Below are 22,252 nucleotides of genomic sequence, written 5' to 3' on the forward strand. Positions count from 1 at the left end.
ATTGTGTTATATATTCAACCATAATTTTCCTGCTGTTTATCTAACTTCTACATAGGCAATATAAAAGACATACGGACAATTGGACATGAGAAATTCAAGACACGTTTTCCTGCTGGATTTTTAGGCCTGCCATATTCCCTGGCCCTAAACTTAGTATCTTTGCATGACGTACTTTATGGACTTGATAGGACATACAAAGCACTGGCTTAAAACTGCTTTGGTCCTTAGGGCTTCCAGTAATGAAAAATTTCAAAGCAACTTCGAAAAGGTCTGTCTGACAGAGCACATCCGTGTAAATGTGGGGATAAACCCTGGCTGGCAATATTGGAGGAATCTGCCATGAGTCCTAATAGAGAAGATGGGTTGAGATGACATTCCTCTTCACCTCAAATTTGCATAGTAAAACTTTTCTTGAACCTTCTACACCACTAGGGAGCTGGAGGACAGTATTCTGCATGCATAGCATGGAAACAGAGACACTTTGATTTTATTCCCTGGAGTCGGTTCCTTGACAAAATAATGAAGTAAATGAATACATTAATGTTCACACCCACTTACATCAGCAATGTCCAGTGTTAAACATTTATTGTTGGTAATAACCACCCATCTGTTTAAGATTTTCTTAGTCTCCTAGGCAGGCTGTGTTGCAAAAAAAAGATTAAATCACTTAGAATATATTTTCTTTTTTTGTTGTTTTGCCTCCTTTAACAAGAGGTTTTAAGTCCCTGCAGTTCAGATTGCTTAGAACTCAGCATTCTTGTAGGGTTAAAAAAAGTGTATGTGCAAAGGTGAATTGTTTGATTAAATTAAATGTGACTTTGTACATATAATAATGTAATCAATTTATGAATGTTTATATATAAACTCTTCATCTATTATAAAACTGAATTTTCAGGAAAGTATTCTACAGAATTCTTTTTAAGATTATTATTTATTATAAAGGAGCAACTGTTTTAAGCAGGAGTCATATTTATTTCATATAAAGGTGATAGTAGGAGTTAAAGGTAAAGAGAAAGCAGAAAAACTATAACTGCTTGTAAACATCACTCAAACTATGTCAGCTGAAATGCTCACTATGAACCAATATCCCCAGCTCTATCTCCATTGGCCTTTTCCCAGGCAGAACCCGTCTTTAGGCTTGTTTGCACTAAAGGTCTTTGTTGCAAGGTCTTTCCTAATTGTAGCTGAGGACCATGCGTGACCTGAGGATATTTCTGGTCTTCCATGGTTATATCCAAGTTGGGACACAAATGGACATCCCTCTTGTGAGTTTGAAGGCTTCAAAGTGTGTATCTATTGCCCTTCAACTGTTGTCACTTGGTCACTCTTTAAACTGTAGTTCAAGTAAGACAAGGTGCATTATGTTTCTGTGATGCAGGAACATGTATGCAATGCAAAATAATCTTTAAGGACCTTTCACTGTGTATGATTCCTGCGTGATGTATTTGAATAACTGGGTCTTGTGTAACGTGCTGGTGATTATTAAATATCTGCCAGTCAGAGCAACTGCTGTCTTGTATTTATTATTTTAATATTGTATATGGATGTCACAGATAAATATTTCTGAACCTTGTGTGCAGACTAAACATAATTTCTACTCTTCATTCTGTATTTCTAGTCCGGGACTGTGAAGCTGACCAAGCCTGTGGCATTATGGACCCAGCAGGATGTCTGCAAATGGCTGAAGAAACATTGCCCTAATCAGTATCAAATCTACAGTGAGTCATTCAAACAGCATGACATAACTGGTAAAGTATGCACTATCAGAAATATTTTACTTACTTAAAATGTGGCAAATTGTTTTACTTTGCTTTTAATAGACTGTGACTGTGCACTGAGGGCTTTTTGTTGATTGGATGACTAGAGAGTTGCAAGGTTTGGAGTAGGGGGAATATTCCAGCTTTCTTAGGATGTGGTGATTTCCCCATCTCTCTAAAACATAAGTTTCACATTACTCAGGGTCAATATAAGAAGGAAAGAAGTCAGTTTGTATGCAGGTAAAGGCCCCACCCTGTTCATTCCAAATAAATAAAAAACCTCCAAACCCAAACATTAAGAAACATCCTATGGGGAAAAATGTAATTTATGTAAATTTTCTTTTTCATTGAGGTGTTTCACCTTGATTTCATACTCTTTTTTGTGTCCCCTCCTCCCTTTAAAAAGAAATAAAAATTAACCTTAGAGTCCTTAACACGTAGGATGGGAAGCAAGCCCAACTGCGCCCCTCCCTAGGCCTGAAGTAGGATCAATACAGCAAGTTCATTTCTGGCAGATGTTTGTCTAACTTTGTTCTGGAAAACTTGCAATGGAGGCGATTTTTGCATCTCTCTATTCCAATATTTTATGACCTTTAAAATTGGTATTTCCTAGTATCAATCTAAACTATTATTTCCAGCAAACAAAACTGATTCCTGTCCCAAATGTGGCTCGAGTACAACCAACCATTCTTTCTCACAGCCTTTCCTTCTCTGGATAGAGTGTTTCCCAGTTGCACAAACTTTCCTTGTCTAGTCTAAAAAATATTTGTTTGTTCTATCATGGTTTGCCCCCAAATACATGCAGGACCTCCAAACCTTCAAAACTTGGTGTCTTTTGTTAAAAGAATATATTAAAAGCATAGTTGTACTTTATTTTCCTATTTTCTTTAGAAGTTAATATTGATTTTGTTGATCTGCTTGACTTGTCAACTCCTACTCAGTGTGCTGTAGTTGTCTTTTAGCTGACCACTTTGAACAGACATCAGTTTAGCAAATATAACTTGGGAGTTAAATAGGACTTTTACTCATATACCAGACAGTAATTAATCTGTAAAAAACTTAATGTGGTACACTAATTTGTTCTCTGAAGTGGTAGTATACCGAACTTGGAATTGGAATTCAGACATTTAATGTTAAGCAGAGAATTGAGTTTTACATAAAATTTCAGTCTTAACACTAATGCATTGTTAACATTGTGTGTTTCAGTCAGTATCTGTTCGTATATGTGTACTTGTGGTGTTTCAAATTTTACCTTGATTCCTGTTGCTATTTTCTTTCTGATAACATATGAATGATTGCAAACATGGCAAACTAAACTGCCAATATTTGTTTACTATGTAGCCATGAGTACCTATACACACTTACATGTGAGAGCTGGTTTGTACTGGTTTGGTAAGTGTTGAGATTTACTACATAACCATTGTGCCTATTTCCTCTCAGTCACCATCTGCTGAATGCAGTCTGTAGGAATGTAGTCTGTGTCTCCACCCATGTGTACAGAGCTGACTGCATCCAGAGCACTACCAGAAGAAATTTAAGCTATTTTAAAATATTTTCTAATAGTTTTACTATCATGTTATCTGTTTCTAGAATTAAGGGAGAAGTTGTTTTCATTTCAACTTAAACATAGATGGAAACCTTGTAGTTTCCTTGCAGATGTGCAAAACTTTGAACTTTATAGACTTCTGTGAAAAAGAATTGAGATCAATCTTTCTTACTTTAGACAAAAGAGGAAAAAGGAAAATATCTGTATGAGTCTTAGAAAGTAAATCTGCAGGAAAAAAATAACTTCAGTTCAGCAACTACCAAATAAGAAACATGATTGATATTTGTATAGATTTTATAAAAGTATATTGTGATAGTATTATGACTGAAATCATTAACTCAGGACGATCTTTCCAGTGCTGTTGGTCCCCATGACTCTGATTATTTGAACTCTAATAAAGGTACAGAACAGTGGATTTGTAGCTCAGAAAGGAGCATGGAAACTAATATGAAGATGAAGCCAAGATAGTGTAACTGTTCCCAGATATGGCTACAGAAAAATAATGTGACTTTTGAAAATTTCTCAGGAATTAATATGACTTTACAAGCTATTTTGATACAGAAAAATAGGATGGAAAATAGGATGGAAAAGAACTTGAAGAAAGTTCTTATGAAAAGGAGATTTAAACTTTATTTGAAGATAAAATCTAACACATGGTCATAAGCCAGGAAAATAATCTTGGGCAAACATATCTAACAATTGTTAACCATAAGTGTTGAAAAATGTGGCATTTACTTGAGACTATTAGTTGCTGATTACAGTTTATTGAGATGGGGACAAAAATGCAACCCAAAATGACCTTTTCTTTGCAGAAATTTTGTACCTTTTATTTCTGACAAAGAACAGCTTCAGATATGTAAGAAAAAAAATGCTTCATCTTGAAACTTACCTAGTAAGAAAAAAAATCTTCATATTAACAGTGATCTTGAGGATGTCATGGGACAGAGCATACTCTCATCAGATTTGCAGATGACAGCAAGTTGGAGGTAACAGTCTATAGACTCAAGAGTAGGGACCATCCATAGACGTTTAGGCATAGGGACCAGACACAGGCTGGAAGAACCTTATGAAATTCAACAAAGACAATTGCAAAGTTCTGCAGCTGGGAAGGCTGAGCCTCTTGCACCCCACTCAGCCTGGGGCTGAGAGTGGGGAAGCGGCTTTGGTGAAAAGGACCCGTGGTCTTGATAGTGAGGAAGATGAAATGAACCAGTGTTGTGCCTTGGCAGCAAAGAATGCTGACAGAATCATAGGCACTATTAACAGGAACATAGTAACCTGATCCAGCACAGTCATTATTCCCTTTTACTCTGCACTTTTTAGACTACAGTCCTTGGATCTCCAGTGCAAGTTAAGGTGAGGGCCAACAAGATGCTCAGGGCTGGAGCACTTGCCCTGTGACCATTGAGGCAACTATCAGTAAGACAAGAGGGCATGGTCTTAAGCTGTGCCAGGGGAGGTTTAGGTTAGATATTAGGAAGAAGTTTTTTACAGAAAGAGAAATCAGACATTGGAATGGGCTGCCCAGGGAAGTGATGGATTCTCCGTCCCTGGAGGTTTTTAAGATGAGACTGGATGTGGCACTTAGTGCCATGGTCTAGTAACCACGGCAGTGTTGGATCAAGGGTTGGACTTGATGATCTCAGAGGTCTTTTCCAACCCGGCTGATTCTATGATTCTATGAGGGAGCTGGGCTTGTTCAGTCTGGGGAAGAGGCAGCTTGCCAGGGTGGGGTGGGGGGACTGGCAGCAGCCCCCAGTGTGTAGGACAAGGTTGTCAAAAACATGAAACCTGACCCTTCACAGTGATGTGTGAGAGACACCAGACTTGAGCTGAAACAAGAGGCTGAGCTTGAACATCAGAGAAACTTTTTCCCCATGAGAACAGTCGAGCATTGGAACAGGTTGCTCAGTTTCTGTCCTGGGAAGGTTTCAAGCCCTAGCTAGATAAAACCTTGAGAAACCTGATCTGATCTCATAGCTGACCTTGTTTTAGGAAGGCGGTTGGGCCAGAAATCTGCTGGGATCCTTTCCCATCTATATTCTTCTGTGGTCCCTTCCCATCTAAATTCTTCCATGGTCCTATGATTTGCTAAGTACTTACTGAGTACCTCAGAACCAGTGAAATGCATTTTGCAGCCAGTTAGGCATAATTAAATATGGAAAGATCTAATAAGAAATGGGCAGATTTCTTATGTATCCAAGCATATACCATGCTTGGATTCAGGGAGTAGAACATTTGGTTGACTTATTCAGCAACAGGTCAGAAGTACTCTTCATGGTGTTGGACCCAGAGAAAGAACCAAAATAATTTGAGGGAGTAATACTGAGTGAGATCTAAGGGCATTTGATAGGAATTAGCAGTGATGGGAAAAATAAGACTGTGAAAAGGGAGGAACGAAGATGACAGTGGCCTGTACAACCAAGAAGGCAATGTCATGGTAGGGCCATGTCACTGGAAGCTCTACAGCTGGTGTTGGAGTTTACACCAGTAGGAGGAGAAATAAAAAGTTGCACTGATTTGCCAAGTTTCACACTGATTTTATACTGATGAGTTCCAGGGGATAAACCTGAAAAAAGGAGCTCACTTTGTTTGCATTCGTGGCTTTGAATTTGCTGGGCAGCAATACTTTTAAATGACTGGGGAGTTCTAGAGAGATGGGTTGTTCTTTAATGGTCTTATTCTGCACCATTGGAACAAATGAAGATTTTTGCAATGTCTCACAATTAACAGAAACAAGACTGGGCATAGAACGACCAAAGAATAACCATTTTGAGGCAAATGGTCCATTGACAAAGTAATAAAGATGATGTCCAAGGAATGGCTTATGGATGTCTATTGGAAGGGAGGAAAGGGAAGGGAAGAAAGGAAAGAAAGGGGGGGAAGGAGAAAAGGAGGGAGGAAGGAAGGAAACCCTGCTTCACCTTTTATTTCTACACCATGTTCCCCGATGTACTGCATGTCTTCAGAGCATGAGGTTTTAATGCTATGATCATTAAACAAACCTCATTCTGTCAGAGTAATACCCAAGAGGTACCTTGGTCCAATTGAAAGAATTTGATAGGAGGTACTTGAAAAGACTCAAACCTTTTTAAATTAAACTTTTAAGGAGGAAAGGAACAGGACTCAAGAAAACCTCATTTTAGTTTTAGAAGGGCCCAGAACTTCTGAATAACCATTAAATACCAAACAGCAGCTCAGAAAGTGAAATATGAACTCCTACAGAAAACCTGCTGCAAATAGTCTTAAAATCTGGCTATAATTCTATGACCTCTAAAGATGCTTGCATTAAATCAGCTTTATTGACATATTTTTATGAAATTTATATAAAATCATGCTTTTAAAATCTCAATTGATTAATTTTTTCACTTAAGTAATATCTTTGTAGATGTTAGAGTTTATCATATCAGATAAAATGCTCAAGTTATTTAGCATGTTGGTGAAGGGATGGTCTTATGGTTTAAGATACTACACTGGAATTTGGAGACATCATGGCTCTGTTTCAGGTTACTCTGGCATTCTTTGGAAGCACACGGAATCCTTGGGGTCTAAACGTTACTCACTTCATACAGAGAAAGTTTGGGGTTTCTTTTAATAAAATTTTCAGAACATATATAATTTAATTCTGCCCTTTGTTTCTTGGAACTCAGATGAGTTTTGTGGTGCAACCAGTGCAGTGACTTGGGGATAAAAGGTGTGCAGTGGAGCACAGGAGGCTTAGATGTCACTCCTAGCTCTGGGACAGGAAGGGTGACCAAAACCAGATGGGTTTATTCACTGTGTTATGACCTCTTGATTGTGTTCAGCCTTTGCCATATGTTTTGCTCTCAGTACAACAGAGATAAAGATTCCAGTGTTGTCAAATGCATTGTGATATGTATATAAAAGGTGTCTCTTGAGGCAGCTGAGACTTCTCGTTAACAGTCTATTTAATTTGGAACAAGTTCTGGTCACTTCCTGATCCTTCCCTTGGCAAGTGATTCCACTATTGTTGTCTTTCTTCCTTCCATTATTAATGCATATCATATTGATCCAAAATATCTCTTGTGCCAGTGATATAATACACCTAATGTGAGGACTGATGCAAGAAGCAAAATGTGGTGTTCTACAAAGTGGCCTCTGTAGGTGTTCTGTTACCTAACACCTGTCCCACAAGAGTCTTCTCACAAATCCTACTGTAGTTACAGTAAAGACTACACAAACTGGCACCTTTTCTTAGATTATTTTATTGAACATCGTTTTATTGTCCCTTAAAAACAGGTCACAACCTACCCTCTAGGCTGTTATTGGTAGAGCAGTCTTTATGGTCAAGTGTAGGACTGGTACCAAGCAAAGAAGGTCCTGGGTCAGGTCAGGGTGTTGTAGGAAGTACTTAAGCCTCCTTTAAAGCATTGTTAAACTTTTGCTTAGCATGTTTTTCTTTGATTGGTCCCAAACCTGTAGCAAGTTTTGAACATTCTTCAGCACTGTCATATATCTCAGAAAGCACATTCATTGTGTCCAAAATGAGGTAATTTCCAATAAAGTATTCATTATTTTCCTTGTTTTGCATGTGACAGTGTTCTTCAGCACAATAGATGCCCTCTGCCAAGCAGTGTTCATCTGATAGTGGATAGCAGAAGCAACTTCCATCTCCAGCCATCTCTGTGAAGCCCTTCCCTTCTCTGTGGTGCAAAGCTTAAGCCAGCCTTACCCTCAGTCCTTATTTATGCCACTTTTCCATGCTCCTTCTGTGAGGTCTTAATAGCAATGTTGGTTGGTGGGCTGTCAGATCAATCCTGACTACATCCATCTGCAGTTTAAAAAATAAAATAAAATCACTGCTTCACCCTGGAGAGAGCTTTTATTCTGCTGCCTGGATAAGGTCAGACCTATTTGCAGCATTCTTTGTGGAACTGTGATGCTCATGTTGGAAAATGTAAGGGACTAAAGAGTTTTCCTTGTTTCATACTTGGCTGCTCTCAAATTTTTAACATGTAGAACACATCAAAGAGTGATAGGTGCTGGGATAAGGCTCCTGTTTGCATAATATGTAGCAACTGTTCTTTTTGCATGGAAAATAATATCAGAAATATATTAATGTAACCCTGTGTTTATAAAGTGGAGAATTGAAAGAAGTTGGAAAAGCGGAAATCTTTTCATTATTCAGCCTCCTACTGATACAGAAAATTTTGTATGAAAGTAATCTTCTCTTATGTCTCAGCAATGGTTTCTGGGTTTTGCTTTGTGATCAGATTGTAGCTCATGTAACATGTAGCAAAATTCCACAACAGGACACAAGACTATAATGGCTCATGAGAGATCTGGTTTGACCAGGAAGACTCATCTGCAGTTGAGAAGGGGACAATGAGGCACTCAAACACTTTGTGGGAGTTGTAATTTAAGTATTAACATAGTTGATTATTTTCTGATCAATTGTCTTTTCTGTGAAAACTAATCTGTGGAGTTTATCAATTAGTAATGAAATGGAGCTATTTTATTCTCTGTGCACAAACCAGCGGGGAGTGTTTGATACTATTATTTGTTACATAAAATCCCATGTGGAAGAAGTGATAATATCATCTGTTCTGTTTGATAGGAAAGGGAAATTGAGAATGGACGAGGCATTTTTAGCCTTGCTTGCCAATGACATACTAAATTCTATATCTACTAAATTCAGAATGAAGCTTCCACTCTCCTGCTTCATTATCAGCTGTGAGATCTGCTGTGCAAGTAGCTGATGAATGTTTTACACCATTTTCTGTCTTGTTGTATATTTTTTGGGTCTGGTTGCTTTTCCTTAGGAGGCTCTCTCCACTCTTAACTACCTGGGAAGATCTCATGGTCTCAGTAAAAAATTGCTCTACAGCATACTCAAAAGTGAATTGCACTCTAGCTGCCTCTTTTTCCTTCATCTGTTACTATATAAGAATTCAGTAAGAGCCACGGTAGCCAGGTTTGCTATAGCTGTTACTCCTCCCTGATGTAGAGCACAGAATTCAAATCATCTTTGAACTGAAAAATATAATTCCTGTCCTTTAGCTTCAAATTTGAAATTCCCTGTCAACTTAGCTTAGATGAATTCTGTACTCTTACAGTATGAGTATTAAGGGGACAGAAGAAAGAGGTATACTGCACTTCATTTGAAGCAGTGTTTATTTGCTTCTCAGTACTTACTGCTCATGTGCTACCAGTTGTTGGGGAAATAATGTTGCATAATTATACATGCAATGATAATTGGATTATTCCTTCCCTCTAACACAAGGTTTTTTTCATTTTTAATTTAATCTTGTTCTATTTATTTTACTAATTTTTCCTAACTAGAGATCATATCATGTTTTACCATTCCACTTGGAAAGATCTTTGTTGTACAGTTTTCGTAAACCTGATCCACTCTATTCTCTACAGAACTCTGATTCACATCAATATCGTGTAAAATGCACCGCCAGAACCTCTCACCATGGCAGCCAGTTTCAAAATCAGTTTCTGTTTCTTACTCGGAAGGGATCTAAAAATGTGAATTAGGGTAAAATAGGGAAAACTGTATCAAATGTCTTAGCAAAGCCTATTTCAGGAATTCTCAGTCCATATTGTAAAGCTTCATGATATTTCCTAGTTTGCTGATAAGGCTGCACAGTGTATGTGCAAGAAGTACTGAACACTGATTGTGATCCACTGACAGAGCCAAAAACCTTATGAGCTACTGATTTAATCTTTGGGTGCTTACCCATCTATCTTAGGTGATTCAGGCATCCAGCTTAAGTGGAATTTCTAAAACCAAGGGTAAGAGAGTAAACTGCTGAAGTAATCAGCAGAGAGGCAAAGGATGCCTCCAAACAGATGAATTTAATGGACTTAGTATAGCCAAGAGAAGACTTTATGAAAACACCCCTTTTATGTTCACCTTTTTCTTTGTCTACCTTTTCTTTTGTGACCCTTCGCATGATCTTGACAAAGCATGCTTTTTATCAACTATTTTTTCTTTAGCTGCTTTATAGGGGGTTTGATTACTTTATTATTAAAATTCTAACATTTTGCCCAATATCGAAGTTCTACCCTCTCATTTTATTTCTTAGAATGTTCTCTTTCTATGCATTTTTGGATCCATCACTAACTGTTAGTGATTACATTATTACTTTACCATGTTCCTTGATCAATCACTAGGTTATGGGATCCCTTTATCCAGAAAGGGTAAAGGTGAAGCACCTTGTTGTTACTTTGAAGACCTTCAAGAAGTAGCCTGAAGCCACAGAATGCAGTGTTGTTAACCCTGATGGCCCTTCTTTATTTCCTTTTTTTTTATTTCCCCACTTGATTAATACTGCTAAACTACTTCAGTATCCCAAATCTTCGTTCGCGAAGCCTAGCCATGACTTCAGTATAGTGGATAATGGTCTGAAATCCTTCCACTCAAAGGACAAGGTCCTTAGTTTAGAACTGACCATTGAATATTTAGGGCTTCTCATGAATTGTGTTGGTTCCAAGTGTTGTGCCCTGATTGAAGTCTCATTAGGTTGCATTCTGGGTTGCTGTTTTAAAACTTCTGCTGTATCTCTGGAGTCTGGAACTTACTTTTCCAGCTTGGTTAAACTGATGGTTAGTACTGCTGAGCTCTCATTTCCCATCAAGTCAGGCTTTCCTGCAGCACTTCAGAAGTTCTGGATCCCACTCTGGTGGGAACCAGGAAAAAAATAGGAGATATTGCAGGGTCTCCTTTCGGGTTACTTGTGCTATTGATGGGAAAGGAGTATTTGTCACCTTTGCTCTGCAGCTATGAAGTCAATTTTATGGCTCAGTTGTAGGTAAGGAAAACTTAGATGAGGAAAACTGGAGTGATTAGGTGGAGGAGTTGTTAGAGGACCTTACAGTTCTTCACTTCAAAAAAGTGAATTAATTTACTGCGTAGTGGGTGTGCGTTTGTGATATCAGCGAGCAGCTAGAGCTGATTCTTTTTATTTCAGCTTATTACTTGCCAGCGTGTGCTATTCATGATATGGGGATTTACTCTTAGTGTAATCTTATAATTATTTGGCAGTGTTCCTCAGTCTAATAACACAGCTAACCTCACGGTGAAATGCAGAAGGAAGCCCCCCTGGAATCTGAACCTGAATGAAGCCATGAGTGAGAGTTTGACTTCTGTTTTGGACATCAGGAAGAATTTCTTCACTGAAAGGGTGGTCAGGCATTGGAATGAGCTGCCCAGGGAGGTAGTGGAGTCACCATCCCTGGAAACGTTCAATAAACAACTGGACATGGCTCTTAGTGCTATGGCTTAGATGACATGATGGTGTTTGGTCAAAGATTGGACTCGATGATCTTGGAGGCCTTTTTCAACCTTAATGATTCTGTGATTCTAAGTGTGTATTTAATCTCTCTCATCTGGTCAGTCTGCAATACGTCGTGTCCTTCTCTCACCCCTGTGTGTCGCCGTTGCCTGATACCCTGTGACTCTTCCCAAGCCGGACGCCCTCCATCAGTTATGCTGTGATTCCAGCTTCTTTATGGTCTCTGTTTTTTAATAGATATGTAGACAACAACTCCGCTCTTGCACCAAGTCTCTGACAAATGGATTAACCCTATCTGTCGCAGCCCTGTGTTCTCAGTTGTGTTCTTATTCCACTCCCCAGACCCTCAGCCAGGACTCAAGGCATGACCTTCAGATGAGCTCGGCCGTTCAGCTGACCCCTCCCAAATTCCCCCGCTGCGCTGGGCAAACAGCCGCCTGCAGCCTCCAGGACTTTCCTACAGTACCTCAACACTTCAGTGGCTCCGAGCTGGTGTTCGGAAAGGCCTCTGTGGATGCCCTTGGGAAAGCTGCGGGTTTCCTCTCTTCCTTCGCACAGCACGCAGAGCCCCGCGGTTGCAGTACCGGGCGCTGCCTCGAGGGGGCGCCGGCGCACCGGCTACGGCCCCGCCGGCACCGGGATGCGCCCGGCGGTGCGAGGGTTCGATCCCGGCGGGATCCCGGCGTTGGTGCCCTCCCCTGCCATCGGCGACCACAGCGCTCCGGAGGGCGCAGACCTGCGGTCCTCACCCCCAGCTTCCCCTCTCTGCTAATGAGCCTGTCAGGGCGTCGTTTGTCATGTCCCTCTTTGAAAATGATTCTGTTTGTGGAAATACCAGCCCAGACAGCTGAGCCTCTTGCAGAGTGCAAAGAGGCTCCCCCATATTACAATAAAAATAAAATCCAAAGCTGCCTTTTTTTTTTTTTTTTTTTTTTTTTTTTTTTTTTTTTGCTCAAGTGCTAAAGCAGCTGCCCTCTGCTGCTCGAGGTTTGCCAGGGGAATAGCCTTCACTAAAAAAGAAGTGCCTCCCTGTGCTCCAGTGGAAATCGTTTGATTTGATATAGTTAATTGAACAGGTTGAAAGCCTGACAGGGTCCGGTGCAGTGCACTTGGCATAGAGCTTTGTCCTTGTTATTGTAGAATGCACAGTGGAGGAAAATACCTGGCTCTTTCAGCAAAGATGTGAGGACCCAGCTCCAGCATTTTCCTGTGAATTTAGTGGAGGGAGCTCTTGGAGAAAAAAAAAAAAAAAAAGAAAAAAAGGCTGGATTCTGTTCAAGCTCTTACTGCATTCAGGAATTGACTTTCAACCCTTCACACAGCAAGGATCTGTGCACCCTGTGAAGTGCTTATCTGATTCCTCAGATCCTACTGGTGATCAACACTGAACTGATGCAGGAGAAGGCTCCTTGTCCTTCTGTGTGCATCCAGATGAATGCTTGCTGCTCAAACAGGAATCAACTGTGAGAAACCTGTATCTTTTAATTGATTTTATTATCTGTGCGTGTGGAAACCCTAGACTTAGAAATGTGAGCCTAGAGACACAAAAAACTAAGATCTTAATAAGCAATTTTGGTCTGAAACATGGACATGTGGATTAATCCATGACCTTTTTTAATAAGGTGCACAAAAGACATGACTCCTTAAGGAAAAACACAACAAAATACCGTCTTTCCTCCCCTGAGATTTCATTAAGGTATGTATCTGAGCCCCAGAGTGCTTACTAGAGGCAAACTCTTGTTATTCAGCAATCAACAGTAAGTGGCTGGCCTTGGGTAAAACCGGGGGATTCCTGTTCTGATGCCTTATTATTAACTACAACTACTATCGAACATAATCCAATATGTGAATGCTTATATTTGTTGGCTGTGTTTCTGCTGAAAATCAGGTGCTCTGTTCTTCAGTGGCTGCAGTGTGCTGTGGATTCTGGTCTTTCTTTAGTCTTTATTTTAGTCTTTTAGCCTTGCAGAAAAGGTTGAAAAAAAACCTAGCCCAAACAAAGCCAAATAAAAAAACCAACAAAGGAATCCAGAAGTAATGTCAGAGCATGAGCTGTCCCACAGAAGTTTTTAGAGCCTGCAACCCATCAGGCTGCACAGACCTCACCCTGCTCCCCAGTTACTTCTGCTTGAAGCACGAGGAATTCCAGCCTATTAAGTTGGTAGGAGAAGCCTCCAAGTTCCGCACACAAAAATGTTGCTTCTTGATAACTGACTAAAAATCCCAAATCTTCCCCATGGGGAATTCAAGGTTTTGTTCTGTTTTGTGAAATGCCAAACAATGATACCCTTGAGGAAATGTGTATCTTTTGTCAGTGTGCCATGTGTTTGAAACAAGCTGTCAATGTAATCCCAGTCCTGTCATCTGTACTGACATGGCACCTACGTTGCACAGGGCCTGGTGATGTTGTGCTGCGATTAGAGGGAAGTGTTCAATCCCTCAAACAAGTTTATGTGCATACAACCAAGCCACTTTCTCTGCAGGTTCTGTTGGGTGCAGTGAATTGCAGAATTGAAATGATTTACCTGTTTGCATGTCAAAAATCATCAGATCCTGGGGTTATTTTGGTTGGAAAGGTCCTTTTGAAACCATCTAGTCCAATCTCCCTGCTCAAGCAGGGTCAGCTGGAACAGATTGTCCAGGACTATGTCCAATTTGGTTTTGATTGTTGGCACAGTTGTTCTATTTAGTCAAGGTTTTCCTAGACTGTAATTTTGAATGTACATTTTTAATGTTTATTTTGCATAGGTTATGTAGATTTTATCTTGCAGTACGTGTTTTTGATCTAAATATAACAGCTTAGAACCTGAAGATAGATTAATAAGGTTATTCAAAAAACAGTGCCAAATGTGGAATAATCCCAAATGGCCTATAAGGAAATGTTTGTTACATGTTCTAATATTTTGTTGCTGTTTATAAACAGTCTAAACACTGTCTGGAGAAATGCCAGGAATGTGACAATCTGTTATGAGCTTATCAACCCTGCGAAGTACTGCAATCCAATCCGCTGTCAAGCACTGGCTGAATTGCCATGCAAAATTGCTTGTGTCCATTGGTTTATGGATGCTATATGCATATAGATAAAGCTTGTCATATACTGGCTTATCAAAAGCAAACAAAAGACAGCTTGATTTTGATGAATGTCACCTGTAGCCATTATCCTAGGCTAATCTACTGCTGAATTTGCCATTCACAGATGTGTACAGTCCTTTTTTATGCCACATTAAGCCGTATTCAGACCCATATCATACTGACTCATTCCAAGTCTATCTCATGGAGATAGCTTCTTTCTGTTAATAAATGATTGTTAGTGATTTTTTTGTTGCTCTCAACACAAGGAGCTACAGACCTGTTAGCCTCTTGCCAGTTCTGCCATAAGAATGGAACAGTTAATTTCGGTTTCTGTCAACAAAGAATTACATTGTATAGGTAATATCGGTTATCTTGATGCTCAGCCTGTCAGACTAACCTGGTACTTTTTTCTTTCTTTCTTTCTTTCTTTTTTCCATTGGCAAGAGTACAAATAGAGTATTTAACAGCTACCATGTGGAATACAGTACCTTTTTTTGCGAGGCAAGCGTACAGCTTAGGATCACATGACATCTTAATTAAACATGTGCCTTTTAATTCCTTATACTGTGTGCTGGAATCATGCTGGTTCATTGACAGATGCCCATACGCAGTAGGGAGGCTGTAATGAAAAGGGCCTTTATTGGTGTCCCCTGGTTTAGCTGATTGTGCAGCATCTTTCAACCTTCCTGTGTTGGTTGCCTAAGTGTAGCAGTTGACGTGGTAACACACAATCAGCAAGATGGGTTAATGGTACAGGTGTGATATAAGTAATCTAACTAAATGATTCTGAGAAAATTTGTTTAATTGTAGCCAAATGTAGTGCAGTATATAAAAAACCCCTTCATCCTGCAGATATGGCCTCTTCTCCCTTGGAAAGCAGGCTGTCAAGGAAGAAGATAAGTTGGGAGTTAGTGTAGGTAGCCACGTTACATGTAGTCTAAATGAAAAGCTAATGGGACTAATGTAATCTCTTGTTATTAAAGTTGTATTGAATAGCAGGGATTGTTGTAACATACACAGGTCAGGCTGCTTAAGTCTACAAGGAAACTGTGTCCAGTTGTGATGTTTTAATTCTAAGAATAGTGTAGAAGTAGATGGAAGGCAGAGCACAGGCTTTTCCAAAGCCTGGAGGGTGAGCCTTCTGTTGTCATGTTACAGGAGATGAAGCTGCTGAAAGGAAGGTTGATAGGTGACTTGATAACTGGATATAGGGACTTAGCAGGACAACAGCGTGTGTTCAAAAGCTGAAATTGGAAGCTTGAGTGATTCAGTAATCAGAAAATGAATCATGGCTTTGCAGGTCATTCAGCAGTGGAAGCACTTACTAGGAAAAAGGGTAGACTTTGACAAATCGAGTTTTGAAAAGGTGAGAAAGGTGGATGGAAAAATACAGGGAAAGCATGTGTGCATGCAGTACCCAGGCTGCATGGTCACACTGGTCCTTTAGCAGCAGTGTCTGCAGTCTCTAGATTCTGGTGCACTCTGCAACCTCATTGTGGGAATTTGGCTTTGTATTTGTGGCTTTACTTTATTGCTGCTTGAGAAGCAAACACCCCTCGGAAGATCACAAGCCTTGAATTAGGCACCCCACATAGCAGGAGAAACTAATTAGCAAAACTACAGGTAAGATGATCTGCCAGTTTTTCTTTTGGTGCTCTACATGTGTTTTTTCCCACTTGTTTAATCAATATGTCAGACTGGGTCTAGGGTAGTACTTGTGATATACAGGCATTGCCACTTCAAGCTGGATGTGAGTAGTCCTGCGTGCTACTAGATGTACCCCTGTTGTAAACATTCCATTTGGAGTAAGAACTTGTACTTAGGAAACTATGTGGTAAAACCAGTTAGTAATTTATATATGTAATGTGTGTTTTCCCAACAGGTCTCCTAGGGTTTGAAACTATTATATTTTCCCATGTTTGACTGGAGAGCCTGCTGGGCTAGATACACGTAGTATGGAAAATCTGACTCTGAGATTTAAAGTCCTCCTCTGTCTTCTCTCTGAATTCCCCTTTGGCCTGAATTTTGCAAATGTACCAAATGTGATATGCAAAGACAATGTTCGTAAACAATCTATTACACGTTTCTCACCAGCCCAGTGGGATGCTCATACGTGCTCACATACCTGCCATTCTTTTAATTCTCTTTTTAGGCATCATTTTTGTACAGGATTCCCCACATAGCCTGTTAATACCATCTGTTTTCCATGTCTATGTACACATTGTTTCTAAATCAGATAAAAATTTGCTGCTGAAGCTGCAGGTGATGCTCTTTTGCTGGGATAGGTACCAGAACCTGCAGCCTGGTAGAAGACTGACTTCTACAGCTGTTGCCTGGGAACTTCCTTACATTTACCACTTCAGAAGTGACTCTTGCACTGTCCTAAAAATGATGATGAATGTAACCATTTCTTCCAAAAGCACAACTCTTCAAGTATATGTTATATACATCAGCTGATGTAGCCTGGATCAGATCAATAGAAGAACTTCATCTATGGAACTGTCTTTGACCTCCATATGCTACATACAGTAGTGCCAGAAGGTTTGCTGATCTAACTGTGTTGCTGGGATTGGACTTACAGCTGCAAAGTGCAGACATCAAATCAGTCTGACAGAAAGCAGGGTTCACACTGTTTGTCCCATTTCTAGGCGAGAGCGTAGACTACTTGTGCAAATGCCATTGCTTCTTTTTTTCTGGGTTTACAGCTTCTTTGGGTTTAAATAGACTAGCTAATCTCAGGGTTTGAGATTTTGCAAAAGCACTGAGTGATTTGGATTGCGAAGTTCAGGTGTTATCTGATGTCCATTCAGAAAAGTAGTTCACTGACTGTAAGCTTTCAGAAGATTTTACTTTAGTCCATGAATTCTCTTTAACAAAAGCAGAAACAGTTACCTACTCAGGTCAGAAGAATACATCGGCCATAAAACTGTACAAAATGAAGGCTAAATCTTGAACTACTGCATGAATGGTTCACAGAGAAACTGGATAGTCTGAATCTTAATTTCCGTGAGCAGGGTGGAGCCTTATGAGGGAATTGTCCATGACATTGCAGTGGAGGAATACATTCTTCAATGCATGTACACCTGCGGACTGCAACTTTAACTCACAGTGCTGATCTGCATTGCTCATCATCAGAGCTGAATTCAGTGGAACTGTCCCTGACTGCTTATGGCAATTACAGATGTATGTGATGGTTTCTAATCTTCTACAGGGACCAGTCCCTGGAGGACAATGAGCTTCATTTTACCAGTGAATTTCACAGCAACTGGCTGACAGTAGAGGAAGTCTTGAGTGTCTTCTGTTTCAGGTACTGATTAATGTCTGTTCAGGCTCTGTTTTGGTCATACCTAACTGGGACCTTCCAGCATTTCCTTGTCATAGTCTCTTTTTATTTCTGTCTCTAGATTTTTTTGTCCTTCTGTTGAACGGTCTTCTTTTCCAGTAGTGGAAACCTTTAGAAGGACAGTTTTCTCATTGTATCCGGCTCCCTGAAAGCACTACCTGGCACTACTCTGTCCCATAGCCTGGGGTTGGAGCATGCACAGTCTCTTGAAATGAATCTTTGAGTGGGTCTGTTGAGTGGTTGCAGACAACACACTGGCCCAAAGGCTTACTATCAAGTTGTGCTTTCCATCTGGAAACTGTGGGGTATTTTTCTTCTTCCCAACAGTTATTTAATTCCTGTAACTGAAATGCAAGTATATACCCTGACCTTTTATTGAAAACTGTTGAAATTTTGGCAGAAACAATAAAGCCTAAAAAATCAGTCTGATGCTAAATAACTGACATGGAAATTTTCAGCCTCAGTGGTTGTGGTTCAGCAGCACTTGATGATTATGAAAGATATCAAGTGGCTATAATCATAGTCATCAACACCTGTGCCGTATGTGTGTACCAAAACATGTATTTGGTCTCCTTTGTTAGGAATATATGCAATATCTCATTTTTACAAGTCTCTCTATTGGCTGCATTGCACATTTCTGTCTGTACAGGGAATGCCTGTTTAGAGGGGCTGGTGCTATTCAACGAATCAAGGATATACTTTTATGGAAGCTTTAATTTTCTTCTCATACTGCTTTATTCAAAAATGAATTTTTCAAACTAGTAATACACTATAATTCCTTCTATACAAAATAATTATCAGTAAGTTTTATTTTTTTATGCATAATATGTTGTGTATGCAATTTCCACATGTTGTACTGATTTTCATGGATTCTCACTCAAAACCAAGTATACAAATACTTGTATGTCCAGAAAATGCAACCTAAATAAGCACATATATGCTCATGTGAGTCTGTGTTTTCACGCATGATCCAAATTTGTGATGCTTGATTCATAGAACAGTTTGGTTTGGAAGGGACTTTTAAAGGTCATTTAGTCCAACCCCCTTGCCATGGGAAGGGACATCTTCAACTAGATTAGGTTGCTCAGAGCCCTGTCCAGCCTAATCTTAAATGTTTCCAGGAATGGGGCATCTACAGCCTCACTGGGCAGCCTGTTTCACTATTTCACCACCCTCATCTTAAAATTATTATATCTAGTCTGAATCTACACTGTTTTAGATTAAAAACCAGGCCTTATTAAAAAGTTTGATCCCATCTTTCTTATAGGCCCCCTTTAAGTACTGAAAGGCTGCAATAAGGTCTCCCTGGAGTCTTCTTTTCTATAGACTGAACAACCACAGATTGAGATATTTCTGTCAACACTGATGGAAGTTAGCTTTGAAGAACTTGCAGTATTTACTTACAGATCCCTACTGTTGCAATACAGTTCTGACCTTCAGAGACACCACTTCTGAAGAACTCACAGAGCCTTTTTATTTTGTTGGATTTGATGAATGATGCCTGACTTTCATTTCCCTGACAGACTGTTTATTTTCACCAGGTGTGCTTCAGGGCTGACTCTTTGTTTGTTTGTTTTTCCCCTTTATTAGAGAGCTAGTTAGTTGTCAGCAAAATAACAATTACAGTATCTGAGCATTTGTTGCTTTTTCTGGAATGCCAGATGTCAGAATAAATCTTACAGAAAAAAATGGAAACTTTATCTCTTTTTAGTCATAGTAGTGTTGAAAATTTAAGCCAAAGTAGAATATGTTTTTCTACATTCCATCTGAGTGAATCCTTCAGTAGTAAACAAGTATTTGCATACTCTTTAAGTAAGCAAGCTCTAGCTAAACAGCATCCACTAAATCTTGTGCAGTCTATTGCTGACTTGCAAGAATTGCTGGGAACTGTTACACCAATATGATCATCCATCTGGGAGAAAAAGCACTGTGAAGTGCGCTGCTGTATGGCAAAAGCTTTGATGTGCTGGATCCATTCTGCACTTCAATGAATTACCCACAGTAAAAGAATAGTATAAACAATTGTAGTCTGAAACACTCTCCTGTACAAACCTGCAGTTATAATTGGTAGCTGTGGGAAGCAGTATCTTTTGATACTATCTCTCAAAAATTTATCAAAATAATTAAACAGATTTTCCAAAGAATTTGAGGACTTGCCAGTTCGAGACTGATATGTGATTTAAAAAAAATATGCAGCTTGATGTTTTTCAGTAATTAATGGCTTTCTTGCTTGCAGAAAAATGAAGTTGCCAAATTTGACCTTGGACCAAAATCGTAGCTGGAATATTGAACTTTTTTTATTTTATGTAAACCACGATGACAAGTCATGTAATTGTCCTCTGCAGGAGGTTATTGAGAAGCCCTGAAACTGATTGCAACTGCAGTGACCCAACACGGGCAACAAATTAGTTTGACTCAACTTCAAATTGTTTTGCTCTAAAATGCCCCGTGTCCATATACTTTGTATGCCATCTGATTGTCAAACCACATTGGAAATGGGTTAACTTAGAAGTGGGTTGGATTTGCCCTCAACAAAGTAGGCATGGATGCCTCTTGCAACTCTTGCAAGGAAACTAAGTTTTGTTAGTAGGTCTGTATAACTCCTACAACCAATAAAGCAGTATCTCTTTACAGACTGTTCTCTCCTGCTCCAGAAGCATCCAGGCAGGATTTCATCTGTTTTAAATGTTGGTGTGTGGATGTGACTATCCTGTGCAATTCAGGGGAGATCACATATCTTTGTCCTGATTAGTCTGCAGTCATGTGTCAGGCAACTGTACTGTGGTCATGTACTGGAAATGCTCGGTGTAATTGACCCCTGGAGAAGGGAGCTTTATCTTTGCTGTCTGTCAGGCAGTAGTTTAACAGAGCTATAAAGGCAGGAGTCAAGCAGGTTCCAAGTAAGAGAGCAGCCAGGGCTCTCTCAAGTTCCTTTGTAAAATGGAATAGCTGTGGTTGAACTATATTGTATTGACTATTGGCTCTCAACAATGTGATGAGAGGTGTGATGCTGTAACTTAAAAATCTTCTGCATCTCTTGTTAGTTGAACCATATTGCTTTCAAACATTGTGGTGGTGGCATGAATAGTATAACTCATATCCAAATTCATGTGCTGTAACCCACTGAACTAGGTGGAGTCATTTTGTTCTCAGACAACTACAAGAGAACAAGGAACAGAACAAAGGTCTTTATGTAACCTTTGTCAACCTCACCAAGGCTTTCGATACTGTGAGCAGAAAAGGTCTGTGGCAGATTTTGGAGCGTTTAGGTTGTCCCCCCAAGTTCCTTAAAATGATCATCTCACTCCATGAGGATCAGCATGGCCAAGTCAGATATGGCAACACACTTTCTGAGCCCTTTCTAATAAAGAATGGCGTGAAACAAGGCTGCGTTCTCGCTCCTGCCCTATTCACAGTCTTTTTCAGCATGATGCTCCAAAGGGCCACTGCAGACCTCGATGATCAGGATGGTATCTACATTCGATACCGTACTGATGGAGGTCTATTCAACCTAAGGTGACTGAAGGCCCACACCAAGACCTTAAACCATCTTGTCCGGGAGCTACTTTATGCTGATGACACCGCCCTTGTTGCCCACACAGAAGCAGCTCTGCAGCATTTAACATCCTGCTTTGCAGACGCTGCTGAGCTCTTTGGGCTGGAAGTCAGTTTAAAGAAGACAGAAGTTCTCTATCAACCTGCACCTCAGGAAGTCTTCCATCACCCCCACATCACCATTGGCCAATCAGAGCTCAAATCAGTCCAGCAGTTTAATTACCTAGGTAGCCTCATCTCCTCGGATGGTAAGATTGACGGAGAGATAGACAACAGGTTAGCAAAGGCATATAGTGCTTTTGGAAAGCTTCATAAAAGAGTTTGGCGAAATAAACACCTGAAGAAAAGTAGAAAGATCAGTGTTTACAGAGCCATTGTGCTGTCTACTCTCTTATACGGATCTGAATCATGGGTCATCTACCGCCACCACCTGCGTCTCTTAGAACGCTTCCATCAACGCTGCCTCCGTACAATCCTAAACATCCACTGGTCAGATTATGTGACCAATACATCTGTTCTAGAACAAGCAGCAGTCACAAGTATTGAAGCCATGTTGCTGAGAACACAGCTGTGCTGGGCAGGGCATGTCTCAAGGACATGCCTAGCTCGTATTGGCCTTTTTAGCCACCAACGCGCTTGCAACAAATGTGGGTAGAGCCCTTCCCAAATCTTCATTCGCGAAGCCCAGCCATGATGATGATGAGGTGGAGTCATA

General features: G+C 40.0%; 1 protein-coding gene across 2 annotated transcripts in view; it reads left to right on the plus strand.

Moving 5' to 3' along the window:
• Positions 1-22,252, plus strand: part of SAMD12 (sterile alpha motif domain containing 12) — a 169,280-nt gene that overhangs the window by 43,660 nt on the left and 103,368 nt on the right. For both annotated transcript variants that reach the window (XM_029959267.1, XM_018077356.2), the window contains exon 3: positions 1,619-1,748. In XM_029959267.1, coding sequence (XP_029815127.1) covers positions 1,619-1,748 — 130 coding nt within the window. The remainder of the gene's footprint in view (positions 1-1,618; positions 1,749-22,252) is intronic.

The sequence above is a fragment of the Manacus vitellinus genome, unplaced genomic scaffold (assembly GCF_001715985.3).
Source record: "Manacus vitellinus isolate BGI_N305 unplaced genomic scaffold, ASM171598v3 scaffold_1_pilon, whole genome shotgun sequence".
NCBI lineage: Eukaryota > Metazoa > Chordata > Aves > Passeriformes > Pipridae > Manacus > Manacus vitellinus.